Source organism: Pholcus phalangioides, unplaced genomic scaffold (genome assembly GCF_987345545.1).
Source record: "Pholcus phalangioides strain wild (caught in Gottingen) unplaced genomic scaffold, Ppha-v1.0 ptg000017l_1, whole genome shotgun sequence".
Classification (NCBI taxonomy): Eukaryota; Metazoa; Arthropoda; class Arachnida; order Araneae; family Pholcidae; genus Pholcus; species Pholcus phalangioides.
In genome coordinates this window covers 68,511,394-68,529,172 of record NW_028301610.1, presented here as the reverse complement: position 1 = coordinate 68,529,172, position 17,779 = coordinate 68,511,394, and the positions used below count along the sequence as shown (strand labels likewise).

Here is a 17,779-nt window from a genome sequence, read left to right as displayed (position 1 = left end):
ACCTCCGAAGAAGCGGGAAAAGCAACAGCGAACATATTCAAAGTAACTACAGGTACTAAGCCAAAAATCAATACTGGAAATAAATCTAAAATTAAACTATTCAAGACCGGATATTCAAGAAAAGCCATTCAGAGAGCAAAGAAGAAGCCTACATTACAAAACATGTCACTTCTTGATGACAAATCAATTGGTGACATGGATCTCGATAATCCATCACAATCCGGTGGTACTCGCCGGAAATTAGACCGAAATAAGTTCAAAGACCTTGAAACGTCTACATCTATTTGAAATTTATGGCCAACATTATTCAATGGAACATTCGTGGTCTTAGATCCAATTACGAAGATCTCAAGGATTTGATCAATCGCTATCATCCTGTTTGCGTGGCACTCCAGGAAACTTTCACGAAGCCCTCGGAGACGTGGAACATCAGGCGACATTCCCTGTTCCGTATCAATTACGATGACGGGAGTAGAGCCTGCCGCGGTGTTGCTCTGCTGGTTCCACATCACGTGTCATCGCGCGTTCTAACGTTGCGCACGAACCTGCAAGCCATCGCGGTGGAAATCTCTACAGGCCTAAGAATTACCATCTGTTCCATTTATTTCCCACCAAATGACACCATCTTACAGAGAGATCTAGAAAATCTGATTGTTCAATTACCACCACCATTTTTTCTTCTTGGAGACTTCAATGCTCATAACATGATATGGGGTTCTAACAGCAACACCCCTCCTGGGGAAATACTTGAACGTCTGTTAGACGACATGGACCTCGTCACCATGAATGATGGTAGTTTCACTCATTTCCATGCCCCAAACAATAGTTTCACTGCAATAGATCTATCTTTATGTTCACCCTCACTCTTGCCGAACTGGTCCTGGTCGGTTGATTCAGACCTCCACGGGAGCAATCAACCCTCTAGTGGTTAAGTGCCTTGACCGATACCATAGCGTACCTGAGGGACCTCCTCGGTGGAAGCTTGTGGCCGCCCGATGGGCTGACTTCACGGAAAAGGCAGAAATCACGGAGGATATGGTTTCGCAACCCGACGTCGACTACTGTGTCGACCTTGTGACCAGTTGCATAATCTCAGCAGCCAATGAAACAATACCCAAAGTCTCCTCGAAACTTCCTAAATTTCCTAAACCTTGGTGGAACCACGAATGTAATCTCACTATTAAAGCTCAAAATAAAGCATGGAGTAGGTTCCGGCGGTATCCTACCCACGACAACAAGTTGGCATTTTTAAAAGCAAAGGCGATAGCAAGAAGGACCAGGCGCACAGGCTCAACGCGAGTCCTGGCAAAAATTTACCACGGGAATCAATTCATCAACTTCATCCAAAATCATTTGGGACCGGATCCGAAAAATCAATGGTCATTATCAGTCTCATCCGATCACTATTTTAAATACCAATGGCACTATCATCAGCGATGTGAGGGATATTGAGGACACTATCGCCGCCCATTTCGCCACTGTTTCCAGTGATGCGAACTATCCCCCATCGTTTCATCCCATTAAATCATCAGCCGAATGTACATCGTACACCTTCCGGCCTTTTACACCGGAGGGGTACAATTCATTGTTCACCCTACATGAACTGACGACCGCCTTGTAGCGAAGTCCTGACTCAGCTGTAGGGCCCGATGCCATTCATTATTCCATGATTCGGCATCTCTCATCTGAATCACTCTCACATTTACCCATATTGTTTAATCGGATCTGGGTTAGTCATTCATTTCCTGACATCTGACGAGCAGCCATTGTTCTTGTATTCCCGAAGCCTGGCAAAAATCCTCAGCAAACTAATAGTGACAGACCTATTGCTTTGACCAGTTGTCTATGTAAGCTCGTGGAACGCATGGTCAACTATCGCCTTATGCACTACCTTGAGGTTAACAATATTTTATCGAAACATCAAAGCGGCTTTAGACGGTCCAGCTCCACAACATGCTATCAGTTACGCCTTGATACATCAATTAGACAAGCATTCGTAAAGAGGAAGCATATGATAGCCATATTTTTCGATATAGAAAAGGCCTATGACCGTACTTCGAGGCACGGAATTCTTTCCGACCTCTATACTAGCGGCTTGCGGGGCAACTTGCCCATTTTTATTAAGAACTTTCTCGCTCGGTCTTCCAGGTACGGATCGGAAGCACATTATCAGCTCCCCAAATTCAAGAACAAGGTGTACCTCAAGGTAGCATTTTAAGTGTTTCACTGTTTATTTTAAGACTCAACGGGGTGTTGAACCAACTCCCGTTGTCTGTCACTGGCGCACTCTACGTGGATGATCTGTTGATATCATATCAATCAGTGAATATGAGGTCAGCCGAGAGACAATTACAAACCGCACTTAACAAGATCAGCAAGTGGGCTCATGATAACGGTTTCTCTTTCTCCGCCGACAAGACTGTCGCTGTGCACTTTTGTCGGCGTCGAGAGCTTCATGATGACCCACAATTGTTTCTAAACAATAGTCAAATACCAATAGTAGAAAATACTAAATTTCTCGGCATCAAATTTGACAAGAAACTCACTTTCAAACCTCATATTTCACAATTAAGAGCTCGTTGCATGAAGACGATGAACCTCTTGAAGGTCACCTCTTCTACATCGTGGAGAGCAGACCTAAGTCGCTCCTTCACTTATATAAAGCTTTAATAAGATCGAAGCTCGACTACGGCTCCATTGTATACGGGTCGGCACCTCGGAGCTATTTGAGTGTGCTCAACCCAGTCCACAATCTCGCCCTGCGGATTTGTTCTGGAGCATTCCGTCTCCAATGGAGAGCCTGTATGTCGAATGCAACGAGCCATCACTGACATCAAGACGCCAGCAACTTTCCTTGAAATATTATTTCAAAATGAAGTCTTTTCCAGATCATCCACTTCGTGTCATCTTCAATCCCTCATTTCATAGACTTTTTGCTGATCGCCGTTCATGTGTTTCGTCTTACGGTCTTCGTATGGGGGGGGGGGACTACAATTAGACATCAGTCGTGTGGCCCCAGTTGCTTGGCAACTGGCACCATGGGAGCAATCTCTGCCAGATGTCTCTCTTTCATTATCATCGTACTATAGATCCACCACAGCAGATGTCATATTTCGACAGATATTGCATAGGCACAGGGGTAGGTACAACAGGTACTTCTCCATATATACCGACGGCTCTAAGAGCCCTGGGCATGTCGATTGTGTTGTGCCTACATCTGCTGTGAGGAGACATCTTTCAAACTTCCCAACACATTCTTTATTTATTCGGCAGAACTGTACGCAGTCCTTCAGGCTCTACGTCATATACGACGCAAACGCCACCGACGATGCATCATTTATAGCGACTCTCTCAGCGCATTGCAAGCACTGTGTTCTTTTACTTTCCACACTCATCCATTTATTCATGTCATTTTTCATGAATTAAATCACCTCATCCATCACGGTACCACAGTAAAATTTTACTGGGTACCAGGTCATGTAGGAATACCGGGCAACGAAAAAGCAGACAACGCAGCTCGAACAACAACTAACATTGACAATAGCCTTTTGATACCTGCTAGTGACCACTTCTCAATCCTCGGGAAGTGACGCATCGCCGCTAGCAGGATCATTGGAACAATCAGATAAATAATGAACTTCATGCCATCAAGCCCACACTTGGCCATTGGCCTTCGAGCTGCAGAACTAACCGAAAGGAGGAAGTTCTGCTTGCCCGGTTACGCATAGGACACAGTCGCCTCACACAATCATATCTTTTACGATGAGAGAGTCAACCGCAGTGCCCTCATTGTCAAAGTCCATTTACCATTGCTCATGCTTTTACTTGTTCATATCATCGTAACCTTTTTATGACCGCTTTTGGTCAAAGTCATCTTTCACTTCGTGACATTTTAAATGACCATAGCGATGCATCTCGCATTTTTAAATTCATCAAAGCCATTGGTTTAAATGACAAATTATACTGTTTTACAATTCATGTAATTTTTTACGTTTCACGCATAGTTTTATTTTCTGCACTTGACAAGAATAAGTTTCATCTTATTTTTAATTAATCATTTGGCTTGGCGCATTTTGGCCTTATTGGCCCTTGCGCCATTAAACTCAAAATCCAATCCAATCCAGAGCAGTGCAGCACTGATGAAAATTATTTTCACTGGAAAATGTTTAGTTTTACTTGTAATTATTACTCTAAAATTTTCATATATTTACATCCACAGCTTCTCGAGCTATGGCGATTTTTCGGTTGTCTTTAAATTTTTTCCACCACCTTAAGCCTTCTTGAGCAAAGGGCAGTTTTAAGAGCATCATGGGCATACGGCCAAAGTTATTTTTCTGAAGCCGTACCCGCTTTCTCCCGAAGCCTCCCCTCTACACTGGAGGTTCACGGCTGGGGCCCATGCGTTAAGACCTCACTTCTTGAGCCCTCAGTACTCATAACAGACTATTTCATTAACTCTCATGTTTCAGAAGAGAGAACGACTTTTAAAGTTAATTTAATTTTCTGAATTCGAGAGTTGAATAAACTCATGAAGAATGTTAATTGAAAAAATAAAATAAAAATTGACACACCTCAGTCATTCGGAGGAGGTTTTGGATATCATACCTACAGAGGAACATAGACTCGGTTGAAGGGGTGCACAGAAGAGATACGCGTGTCCTTATTGGCACACGGGGCTTGAGTGTGAGAAGAGAGACTTCATTTTTTGAATATGTTTACTTTGGATAAACGCAGTTGTCGGGGAGATATGATCGAAGTGTTCAAAATTTTTAACGGGATGGATAGGATGGACCATGAACTTTTAGTACACCGTCAATCGACTGCTTTTATAAGGGGACACCGATATCGATTGGTAAGGGACACTTCTAAGTTGTGCTGTCGCAGGGAGTTTTCCTAATAGGGTTGTTAATAAATGGAATCGCTTACCCCCGGAGGTAGTAAATTGTAACACAATTGACACATTCAAAAAGAAATACGATAAACATGTTGGGGTAAATCGAGAAGCTATCCATACTTAGAATAAGACTACCATAAATACATTTTATGGGCATTATATAATATTTTTTATCATGTGTGGTGTATATATATATATATATATATATATATATATATATATATATATATATATATATATATATATATATATATATTGCTTATAATTTTTTTATTGCATTTTTAATTGGGTTGCTGTATTTTAGTAATATATGACATCCATACTGGTTATGGGCATCTTTTTCTCAGCCACCTCGTTGGGCATTTTGCCTGTTGTGTATGTGTGGCCTTGTATTTCTAGTTATGCAATATTGAATACATAAATGAAAATAAGTTAAAATTTGCCTTCTTCAGTAAACTCTATAGCAAAATTTAAATCTGGTTAATCGATGAGCGAGACAGAGAAGACTGTTGAATACTTAAATTTTAACTAAGTATTTTTCAGTGGGATAATAGTGAAACTATAATAATGAGAGGTGTGAAAATGATTCTATATATCTTCACATTGGTGTACAGAAAACTGAACACTTTTTCATATCAGACATATTGCTTAGTGACTTATATACTTTATTTACTTTTTTAAGCATGTAGTAGCTAATTTATTTGAATTTTTTTCCAATTTATTGAATCATCAATATTTCTTACTGGTATTGCACTGGTTGAAGCATGGTCTTCATCTTGTTCATCGAAATCGAATGCAGGATATCGAGGAATGCACGCAACTGAATTAGGTGATCCTATACAGCAATAATTTACAAAATAACAAATTATAAAAGAAGCTTTAAATAAAGGTAGGAAAAGAAATAACATGAAATCTACAGATTCTCATGATATTTTATAAAATTAAAAGTTTAGTGAAAAAATAAAATAAGTCGATGCACATGACCTGTAAAAGCTATTCAGAGCCACCTCAAAGTCTCAATTATTTCTTTACCATAGAAGTGATCCAGTTTCCCAAGTAAATTTTACAGGTTTTTGCGAGCGATTCGACATATCTGCTAAGGCGCCGAGAGCCAATGTGAATAGACTACTAGCAAGACGTGAATTTAGCGAATTTTAATTAGAGTGAGTTAACTAGTGGTTTACTCTTTGTACATTAGTTTGAATTCCATATCGTCTATTCACCGGTAGGGAACTCACCTCCACTTCCTCGTAGTTCGGTGCCGGGTTGCCTTTGGGCCAGCCAACGGAAGTGAGTGGCTCCAGTCAGAATTACCATTCGTCAGACAAAACTATGTTTCAAGAATGGCTTCGAGTGAAAGCAGCTCTGCCCAGCTGCGAAGAGGAAGCGTAGGCCCAAACGCTATTAAACGAGCGAAAACATTTGAGAAAGAGGTGGCCTTTATGGGCCACATTTCAAAGATTAAAAAGGATGATCTCTATGCTAAGCTGAAAGAAGTCTTAGTAGAGCTGAAAGAGGTGACGAAAATCTCTGACACAAGCTGATGAGATTGAGACGTTGTGGCGAGACAAAAGTTATCTGACCAAACAGATACAGGAAAATAGGACTAGAAAGAGCTCTTCAGCAGCGATGCTAAATGAGAGAGAAGCGACTTGAGCAACAGCTGGAGGAGCTAAAGAAGAAGCTCGAAGACAAGTGTCAAGTTGTTAAGGATTGCGACATTATAATCGTAACCCTCATGGGGAAGAAGGCAGAGAGCGAGAGAGGGAATGAGGCTATGCGGGCTCTTATCCAAAAAAGGGATAGAACCTGCGAAGAAATACAGCGTGAACTGGAATGTAAACGAATGAGGCTCAATCCTATCGCCAGGAGCTGGAGATGAGACGAGAAAATACAGAAGTCTTTAAGAGGTCGCTCAATCAATCGTTCCACGAGGAAGTGGTCGAATTAATATAGCCGAAGGGCAAGTCTGGATCACATTGATTTAGTGAAAACTAAGTATAATCATGAGTTGATCTTGCGACTTGTTGAGGAACTGAAAAGATCAGATGATAGGAGTAAAGATGCAATACACGCAGAAGAAACTCGGGTTGCAGAAGAGGTGATCTATGACTGCATGTTGGCCGCGCTTCGGCAAGACACCAATCAAGAGCAAGTAGTACAGCTATGTCTACACTGGTGCCTTTTTTCTGCGCCAATGCGCTTTCCACTGGCGCACGTGTCATTGAGCATGATGACACGGGCATTGAGCATGATTAAGCATCACTTAGGCTTGACTCAATATTGTTGAAAGGCTGCCATTTTATTAAGAGGCATTCCTCTTTCTTCTGCTCCACTAGGTGCGGATTTTCATGCAATTTCCCTTTCTGTCTTGTTTTCTTAAGTTTTTTAGATTTTTATGATGTCATCCAAACAAACATTGACATTTTTGAAGGTTTCAGATCACGTTGTCTATTACGGGATATATTGACGGTAAATTCAAATTAACGGTAATTATAATTACAAAATTATAAATTAAATGAACATCTTGAAAAATATTTTTTTGGTCGAATTTCATATTGAAAAGCAGGTTTTTTTTCTTTATTTAGTGAGAAGCTCGCATTACAGAAGTTTGCTGCGTAATTATAAAATAATTCCCGGGCTCTTCCCTGGGCCACCTCAACGCCTGTGGTAATCCAGACGCGACGTGAGGACCTTAGATGTGCTATAGGACTATTTATGATGATGAGATCTAATGCTATGATTGTTCGAAGTATGTAAAATAGGTTCACCTTTGGAATATCACTTTCCCCGGAGACCCATGGTGCTTTTGAAATTCTCGACACTTCCCTATTTTTTCAAACATTTCGTGAAAGCACACGAAGAATACTTAGTCAACCGTTACAGGATCACCCTTACCGGATGCAGGACCCCTTCGATAGTGCCTGTTTCTTGAATGGGCAAATGGGGCGTGTGTCCTTTACTTTTAAAATTTTAGGGGCCTCCGAATATTTCAAGTTGACAAATTGATTAAAGCAACATATAAAATAATTTTCTTTCGAGTTTCTGATTTTTGTACTAAAATATTTAAAATTTTGGTTGTCTTGGGGGTGGGGGAAACGCAGGTCACCATATTCTGCTACTTTTTTATTACTACGAAAAATAATTTCATTTGAAAATTTAAAAAAAAAATTTACTTCTATTACATCCAATTTAGTGCCCCAGTGTATCAATTAACACTTGAGAAAAATAATACTGCGCCAACTATAATTTTGAATGGAAAAAAATTTAAATACGAATGAGATTACGCATGAGGGATTAGCAAGTAAGTACAAAATAGAAGGATACAATTTTCTTAATTTCTTTGACTTGACTACATTCGAGTAAAGCTAACGAACGACGTAATTTAATTTCAATTTATTCCGAAGTAAACAAATTTCGAATGATTTCATCTATATTTTCCCTCTTTTTCGCGAAATTTGCCAAAATTTTTTCGGAGGGAAACAACGGATGTTTCGGGGAACCTCATTTGAGCATCACGTATAAGCGCTGGTGAAAGTGATGAATGTGGTGAAATTCATCAAACTTACAGAAACAATTATTGATTATGCATATAATTACTCTTTCACCTTAACATGTAAGTACAATTAATGAATCTATTAATAATATACAGGGTTATCAAAACTCATTGTAGATAATTAATAATTTTTAAATTTGCAGGTGTTGTTTCAAAAACTGAACCAGCTGACTTCCACCACTGCTAGAAAATTGGTTTACGAGTAAATAACATACATACCTGCTCCCGATCCTCGTCTCAGACTCCTTTGAGATGTTTTGAAAGCTTTCTCCTTCAAAACTGCCTGATCACTTTTACCAGAATCTGAATTACCTTGAACTCTTGACAAAATAGATGTCGTCTACATAAAATATATAAAAATGTCAAAAATTTTCACATTCGATTTAACAATTTTCGAGGCTTTTGCATACACGTTATAATCACCATCACTTTCAGGAACAGATACAGGATGATTCACATAGAAATCAATGTTAAAATTGCCGATTTTAGTGTAGAACGTGCGGAAATTTAGATTTTTCGTCAATAACTTTAAAAATTGAATTCTTTATTTCTGAAACATTAAGGTTACTTGGAGATACGAAGCACAGAAAATAAATTGCAAAATGATCATCAGCGCGAATGAGAAGAAAATATGATCCAAAAGGGGCCACGGGCGATAAAAAGTCGAGATATACTGCTGTATTTAATCTGTTGTACCGAGTGTCCTGCAAGTCCTAATTCATACTTTATCTCATCAACCCTTTCGTCGTAGAGGTATAGTTCTAATTCAGAAAAATGCTGAATATGTATTCAGGAATCATTCTGTACCAGTTTCTAATATAGTGTCACAAAATAAAAAAAATCTAAATTTTTATGCAGGCCTTTTGTCCACTAACGTTCAATTAGGCCGAAATTACACAATGAACGTTTGATAAACGATCTTAAACAAAACTTTAAAAAAAAAACAACCAACCAGTAAGTCTTTTTATTTAATTTTATTATTATTAGTATTTATTTTTTTTATTTACTAGCTATAATACCCGGCGCTGCCCGGGTTTTCAATGAGGCTTTTTGGACACGTGGTATCTCCCTTTTTCTTTGAGAGACATACAAACCGTGTCTAAGTTAACCAATATGGCACCTTCCTGAGCTACACGTGAAAGAAACAAACCTAGATTTAAAGTAAGGTAGAAATGAATATACAGAGCGTTTCAAAAAGAATCATCCGATTTAAAAAAAAATCAGAACTATTCAGATTTTAATCCGTTTTGATCGAATAACGTATAGGTAGAAAGAGGGAAATCTCGAGTTTCACGCAGTTTCCAACAGGTAGCGGTAACACTCTTCCTTCGGCCGCTACTTCAGTGTTTGTCAAGATTAGCTTTTCCCACAGTTAGAAACCGATTCGGATCACTTCATTTTCCAGTAGGACGGGGCACCACTACGCTGGAGCTTGGACGTTCGAGAATTTTTGAACAATCGCATTCCTAAACGATGGATTGGACGTACTGGTCCTGACGATTCAATCAAACATCACTGGCCTCAAAGATCGCCGACCTCATAGTGTGTGATTTTTTCTTGTTGGGGGTTTATAAAAGACTACGTTTATATGCCTCCCTTTCCAGCTACATTAGCCGAACTGGAGATACGCATAACCGCCAACCGACATCCAGCAGGCGCTACGTCTGGGCGAGTACAAGGACGTGAAAAGTGCCCTCGTCTACGCCATGAAGTACGAGGCAGCCCGTCAAGCCTCGAGGGAAGAACGACGAGTGGTCCGCGGCGCAGTTGCGGAGGACGCTACTGCAGGCACCATCAGAGAGCTGAAAGAACTTCTGAAAAGTGCCAAGAACGATCGTGGGACCCAGAAAGAAAAGTCGTTGGGAAGCTGGAAACGCCACGAAAAAAGCCACCTGCGGAGTGCATGCTCAGACGCAGGTACACATGCCGAGTGCACCACGTCTCACAGCTGCACGGAAGAGACCACGGACTCCACGTAAGAAGCGAGATTGATGGACTGCCGTGTAGGATGGTCATCGACACCGGAGCCAACGTGAGCATCGTCAGGACAGACCTGGTTCGGAAATTCCAGCAACGACTTCTCTACGTACCACCATCGCTGACGCTGCAAACAGTCACAGGACAGAATATGACTTTGCGAGAAAAATTTTAAGTCTCACTGAGGTTCACCCCACGGTCACTTACCAACACATCGTTTTCGTGGCACACATAAGCAGGCCTAGAAGTGAAAATGTGAAAAAAAAGTAGGATAAATAGGAAAACCGTTGACAAAAAATAGGAGGGAAAAAATGGAATTCCCAAATTATCGTGGCATTTAAAAATGTTGTGTCATTGAGATTCACACCTTATATATTTTAATTATAGTATTGTTTATTGATATTTTAAGAAACTCAAGTTCTCTCTCTCTAAAGAATTTAAAAATTTTTCCTTTCCACAGAATGCGGTATAGAAAACAATGTAAATAGCAAAACTAAAAAGAAATTGATCAAATTTCTACTGTTACTTTAAAAAGTCCAATTAATGATCGTGATCCATTTTTCCCCGTACTTTTCAGAGAAAGAAAAAAAACCTGTCTAGGTGCCATAGAAATGTAGCACATGCATGCTTAATCCATTGCCCACTAGCTGAATGTGGCCCCGGAATCATCTGTTGAGGCCCCCAGCTTCAAACCTAATTTTGCAAAAAATGAACTAAGCGATACATTTCCAGATTGTTCCAGAGAACCTGCAGCACATTTTCAGGTCATTAAAATGGTTTGCGTCACAGTTCCAGATTACTCAAGTTACACGAGCTGCTGTTCCACTTCACTTAAGTGACCTGTGGCACATTCCTAGATCACTAAAGTAACCTGTGATATTGTTCATCTATACTTAAGTGACTCACGGCAGAGTTCTGGACCACTAAAAGTGACCCGTGTACATTTACACGTCATTCAAGTGACCCGCGGCACATTCTCTGATGAGTAAATATGTCACAGCATATTTACAGATCACCGCGGCAAAGTTCCAGAGCACTCAATCGTCCCATGAAACTTTTAAAGATCACTGAGGTAACCTGCGCCACAGTTCCACAGTCTTTAAGCGTGCTGCGGCACATTCCTAGATCATTTAGGTGACTCGCGGAAAATTTACATATCACTGCGGCACAGTTTTAAAGTACTCAATTGATCCAGAAATATTTACAGGTCAGCTTCTGTGACCCGCTACACATTTCAAAATCAATGAAATGGCCCACACTCTACTGAATGTTGAACACCCTTGATGTAACACCTCCTGGAGTTACACTATATCCGAAGGATACAACGATTGGCCTGCATATGTTTATGAATGTCGGGTTTTTTTTCCAAAGATACACATTTTTTTAAAACACACATGATAACCTGTGGCCCTCGGAGTTATCTCATGTGGTCCAGGACAAATAACAAAACCACACAAGTGGCCCACGAACGATCATCAAATCATTTAAGTGGGACAAATTTCCAGATTACTTCAGTCGCTTGCGGCACACTTCCAGATATAAGCTGCCAACAGCATATATCCATATCACCTTAGTGACTTCAAGCACATTTCCAAATCACTTGAGCGACCTGCGGCAAACCCCCAGTTCACTCAAGTGGCACGTAGTTCAGTTGCAGATTACTTTAAGTAGCTGGAGGCACATTTGATCATTTGAGTGGCCCTCTGCATGCTTCGAAATCCCTTGAGTTGCTCGCAGCACACAGATCAACTAATGGTCTGCGATACATTAACACTTCAAGTGGCAAGATGCATTTTTTATAGATTATTTTAGTGGTGGTCTTGACACATTTTCAGTCCACTAAAGTGGCCCGCTACGCACTTTCGGATCATTCAAGTGACTTGTGACATATTTCCTGATGATTCAAGCGGCCGGCGGCACACTTTCACACCATCTGAATGACTCGCGGCACATTTCAACTTGACTCAACCTTTTGAAGAGTGCGGGACCACTTCATTGATTTAAAAACGTGTAGCGAGCCACTTGATTAAGTGATCTAGAACAGCAACGCAGGTTATTTGTGTGATCTGTAAATGTGCCGCGGATCACCCAAGCAATCTGGGAATGTGCAGCGGGCCACTTGAGTGATTAGGAAATTTGTCTCGGGCCACTCAATTGCAGAATTCGCCGTGAGCCACTTCAGTGATATGGAAATATGCCGCGAGCCTCTTAATTTATTTTTAAGTGTACCGGGACCACTTGAGGCAGGCCACATTTAGGCCATGGATTGAGCACATACACATGTATGCTTTAATATACGGGGCCGTTCAAGTATTATGTCAGCAAATTTTTAGCCATTTTTGACCCCCTCTTTGTCAGAAAAAGTCAGTAAAACTCTGACCCCCTCCCCCTTAGCAAAATTTTGTCAGCGCTCTGTTCCCTTTCTCCTAACGCATATTGGTGGGATCAGAGACGTACGGGGAGGGGTGGAATCTGGTTTGGGAGCTCGTGGCCCCCTACAGACGATCAAAAATTTATTTTTTAGTGCAAAAAATATTTTTTAAAAGAATTAAAATTTCGAAAGAAAATATCTTTATATGTTGTTATAATCAATTTCTGCCAATTTCAATGCTATTTGAAGGCTAAGAACTCAAAATTGCTCAAGAAATTCATTGCAACCCTACCTCTGAGCCCTTGGTAATCCTTGACCGCGGTAAACATTTGGCCTGTGCGGACCAAATATGGCCCTGGGGTTATGATGTGCCCTGTCCTTCTCAAACCTAATTTTGTAAAAATGAACCAAGTGGCACATTTACAGATCACTTAAGTGACCCGTCGCACAATTCCAGACCATTTAAGCGATCTGTGACACATTTAGAGATCCCATGAGTGACATGTGACAGTTTTAAAGCATTGGTGCGGCCACCAGTGCGGTTCTACATCACTCAAGTTTTCCGCGGCACATTCCCAGATTACTTGAGTGATCCGCGACATAATCACTTGTATGACGCGCGGCACAGGTCCAGAGCACTTAAGCGGTCCGCGACACATTTCCATATCACTTGGATCCGTTAAGTATTTAGAGGCCACTAAAGTGGCTGTGTAGGGGACTCAATAGGGAGAATGTTAGTTCAGGTACCCACAAACTAATGAAAAGTTTTATTCGTTTTTCGCGCAGCGAGTAAGACGTCATTAAGAATATTTCATATTTTTATAAAAGGTGGTTGATGACGTCAAACACCCCCCCCCCCACCCCATCAAAAGTCAGCAAATCGGAAATCCCCCCACGATGACGTAATACTTGAATAACCCCTAATAAAGATACCCAAAAGTTATTTTCTGAAGGTTAACATAAAGGTGGTTTCCGTCTCCCCCCCCCCCTTCCTGTAAAACCAGACGACGTGGCTCGGGCTCTGTCACCGAAAGCCGGTATTTCCTAGAGGCAGGTTTTCTGTGCTGCGCGCAACGTGAATCGCCCAGCGCGACACGCCGTCCATTCACCAATTTTCTTACTACGTTTTCCTACAGAGCGCAATACGGCTCACGACAGCCTTTTACGTCGGGCGTGATTGGCAGACTGCTTCTGGAGGAGTTAAGCGTCGTGTATGCCGTGCGTTTCAGCGATCTCCTCTTTATTTTCGTGTTGTTTTATTTCGCACCCTTCAAAGCGCCACGCTTGGAAAACACGTGATTATGTAACACATTTCTGCCGACGCGAAATGATCCAGTTCGTTTCACGCGGCGCAAAAAGCCTACTCCTAGGAAAACCCGGCTTCAGGGATGAACGCTCGTTACGGGATCCCAGGAGAGAGAAACCTATAGTCTCTCATGGAATCTCGTGTGTGGATGGATAGAGCCTGTTCTTCCCTCCTTTTTTGCCGCCTTATTTACGGCAACCGATCTAATAAAAAAAGATTCGCTTTCCCCACCGAACTTCAGGTTTTAGCACTTTGACTACGGCGCGCGCGGCGGGGAAAAGATACGCTTGTCTCTCGTCGTCCCCTCTCCAGTGGAACTGAATTTTTTTAATTTTTTTTAGTAGAGAGTTGTGATGCGAATAAAATACGTCAAAAAGGGAGGGAAAGCGGTGACATTTTGCGGTTTCTCGGAATTTTCGTAGCGAGATTTCGGCTGTAAACAAAAGGAAGAGAGGGATAAAATAGGAATAGTAGGAGAGAATTGCGGTAAAAAAAGACAATTGTGGCGAAAGTAGGAGGAAATTTCTAAAAAATAGGAAAAATAGGAGCGCTGCGAGGTCTGCATAAGGGAGCCATGCATCATCGAAATGGACTTCTTGAGGGAACACGGATTTTCCTTGGACGTGAGGAATGACGAGTTGGTCACGCCGAAGGAACGTATCGCCCTGTTCGGATGTGGTCGTAACGAAGTACCTGCAAGGAAAGTGATGGACATTTCAGAGGTGGAAAAAGAGTGCATCGCCGATGCAGACAAGACCAATGGCAGGACAGATGGCATGAAGAGGACGACCCAGCCTCATGAAGAAAAAGAGCATGGAAATGCCGACGCACTGACGAGAGAACAGGGTCTACAGAACCGTCATCGTTGCCTCAAGGCAGAAGAGAAGTACGGGCCGTAAGGTATGGGAGTCGTAGGATGGAAAGACGCTCCGGTGGCAACTCGTCCTGCCAAGGAGTTGTGTAAAACAATTGCACGAAAGCCCGACCTGTGGACATTTCGGCATGATTAAGACTCTCCAGAAGGTCCGTGAACGATTCTACTGGGACTAGTCCAGGACGAATGTGAAAAAGTGGTGCAAGAATTGCGACGCTTGTGCCGCCCGCAAAGGACGTCCGAGGCGCACCCGGGACCGCCTTCACCGCCACATCGTCGAAGCGCCGTTGGAAAGAATTGCCGCGAACATCCTGCGACCATTACCGAGGACCGCCCACGAGAGCACCGGATACTCGCCATATCGCTGATGAGACAAGATCTTCGCCAGCCAGGTGATCTGATGTTTCGGCGACCGATAGATGCTGCTTTTCCATCGGAAGAATCGCCAGACACCGGATCAACATCGGCTCCAAAAAGATGAACGACGGCTACGATGCGAGGACCGCGTCTCATGACTTCAAGGAAGTAGACTACGTCTGGCTCTGGAACACGAAACGCCGGAAAGGACTGTGCCTGAAACTTCAGATGTCATGGGAAGGACCCTACCGAGTTGTGAAGAGACTGAACGACGTCGTAGCTTGGATCCAGAAAACACCATCCTCAAAGTGCAAGGTGGTCCATTTCAACAGACTGGCCTCTTACTACAGTGAATGCAACCCGCCGACTTAAGGACTGAATTATCAGGACAAACAATTCTATGAAAGGGAGCAATGTTACGATATATAGATGATAAAAGGAGCGATTTGTTACAGCTCAAAAATATGGAAATCTGTTGGCAACAGCAGATGATACCGGTTTCGGTTTAGCGCAAGGACGTGCGATTGGCGGAGGGTTGGCAAGAACATTCCAGAGAGTTTTGCCCCTCCAGACAGTGGCGCCACAAACCTGGTAATATGAAATAGAAATTTGTGGAATATTCTTTTTCTCGACGTATCGACCAGAGCTATAAATAGTGAGGCTATCACAACAAGGGAGATTCCAGATTAGAGATTCGATTACAAGTCAGTTGTGATTGAACTTTGCGAGAAAGTTGTTAGCTCTCTCTGATTAGCTTGTAAATACGTGTAAAGTGCTGTTCTGTAAATAAATCTGTGCTTGACCGTCGAACCGCTTCTTGTTTTGCAATCTCGTAGTTATGGGCATCTTTTTCTCAGCCACCTCGTTAGGCATTTTGCCTGTTGTGGCGATGTATTTGTGGAAATTATCCGGAACAATACATTAATGGCTTTTGTGGTGACAATATGCATGAAAAATATTTCAGCAAGACACATTTATACAATCTACAAAAATTAGGCGAATTTGATGGATAGAAATGATGTCGCTTTTAAAAGATTTGGCGGTGGGGTTCCAATCAAAGTTAAAACGTCGAATAATTAAAGTCACGCTTAGCATAAACGAAATATATCAACATTGAAGGTACAGTAATAACGGGTGAATCGCGGCTGAGGCAACCCAAAGATCGTTTAAATAAAATTAACGACGTTACATCAGTGCCGTCTTAACGCATGGACCCACCCGGGCAATCTCAAGAGAATGGGCCTCACAAAGATGAAAGATCTGGTTGAAATTATTTAAAATTTACCAGGTAGGCCCTCACAAAAATCACTTGGCCAGAGGCAGGCCCAGACTTAGGCAGGTGCAAAAGGTGCGGTCGCACCGGGGAGAAAAGGGTTTCTTTCAGTGAAAATTGCGGCCATATTTTCACTGAAAGAAACCCTTTTCTTCTAGAATGGGAAATATTTGTGAAAAAAATTTAATTTTTTCCCCTGAAACTTACATTTGGTGGGAAAAGAAACAGCTTCCAGTTTCAACCCAATAACATCAAAGCGCTGATAGCCATTACAATTAGTGGAGGAATTCCGAAGAGCATATGCGTAAACTTGTATTGGGATCAAACCCCTCCCTTTAATATTTGTAATATCAATGGAAACATTTGGGTTTTATAGCCCCCTTCCCTCACCAATATTTTTGAACCCTCCCAATATTTCCAATGAGGGCCGCAACTAGATGTTTGGCCAGCAGGGGAAAAGCACGCAGTTTGGCTCTAATATTGAAAAAGAGGTTAAAGGGCGAAATTTGTGGTCTCTTTGATCTGGCACCCGGGAAACCAGATCCGCCTCCCCCCAGTTGCGGCCCCGTTTCTAGTACACAATGAAAATGAATATAATGATAAAAAAAGACTTCTTTGTCAACATTTGTTTTCCCTCCAACATCCTGATTTTGATCTCCATCACAACGGCTGTACAATTTTCGTTGCATGCTGTAAAACCAACCCTGCCAAAATACTTCGGTTCACAACTCGGGAAGTTCTTAAATCGGGGAGTAATTATATTTTTTTTTGAAGGGGCCGCAATTTTTTTCTTTTTTTTGGCACCGGGCCGCGAAATTTCTAAGCCCGGCCCTGGCCAGAGGGCCCATGGTGCTCTTAAGACGACCCTGGGTTCCATATTTGGTAGTATACAGGTATGTACTTCCAGATGACAAGCTACGCTTTCAAAAGAAAAGAAAAACAGATTTTTACGACTGAAACACCGATTTTAGAACAGGAATCTTCAACCTGTTGCTAAAGGACGCTATTTACTAAGAACATTCTACAGCATAATTAATGCTGGTCAAAACATGACTATGTATGGACTTACTTACGTCCGAATTTCATTTTTAGTTACTGTTAGTCCGAATTAATAAAAAATAAGGAAAATGCTTGAAGTTCGGGTGCCATTGAGAATTTGAAGAAATGTAAT

At 41.7% G+C, this 17,779-nt stretch overlaps 1 protein-coding gene across 4 annotated transcripts in view; it reads right to left on the bottom strand.

Annotated features, from left to right (window-relative positions):
- LOC149074679 (uncharacterized) overlaps positions 1-17,779 on the bottom strand; it is a 459,047-nt gene that overhangs the window by 145,002 nt on the left and 296,266 nt on the right. For all 4 annotated transcript variants that reach the window (XM_089247147.1, XM_089247149.1, XM_089247150.1 and 1 more), the window contains 2 exons: positions 8,670-8,790; positions 5,638-5,729 (listed from right to left, as the gene is read on the bottom strand). In XM_089247147.1, coding sequence (XP_089103273.1) covers positions 5,638-5,729; positions 8,670-8,790 — 213 coding nt within the window. The remainder of the gene's footprint in view (positions 1-5,637; positions 5,730-8,669; positions 8,791-17,779) is intronic.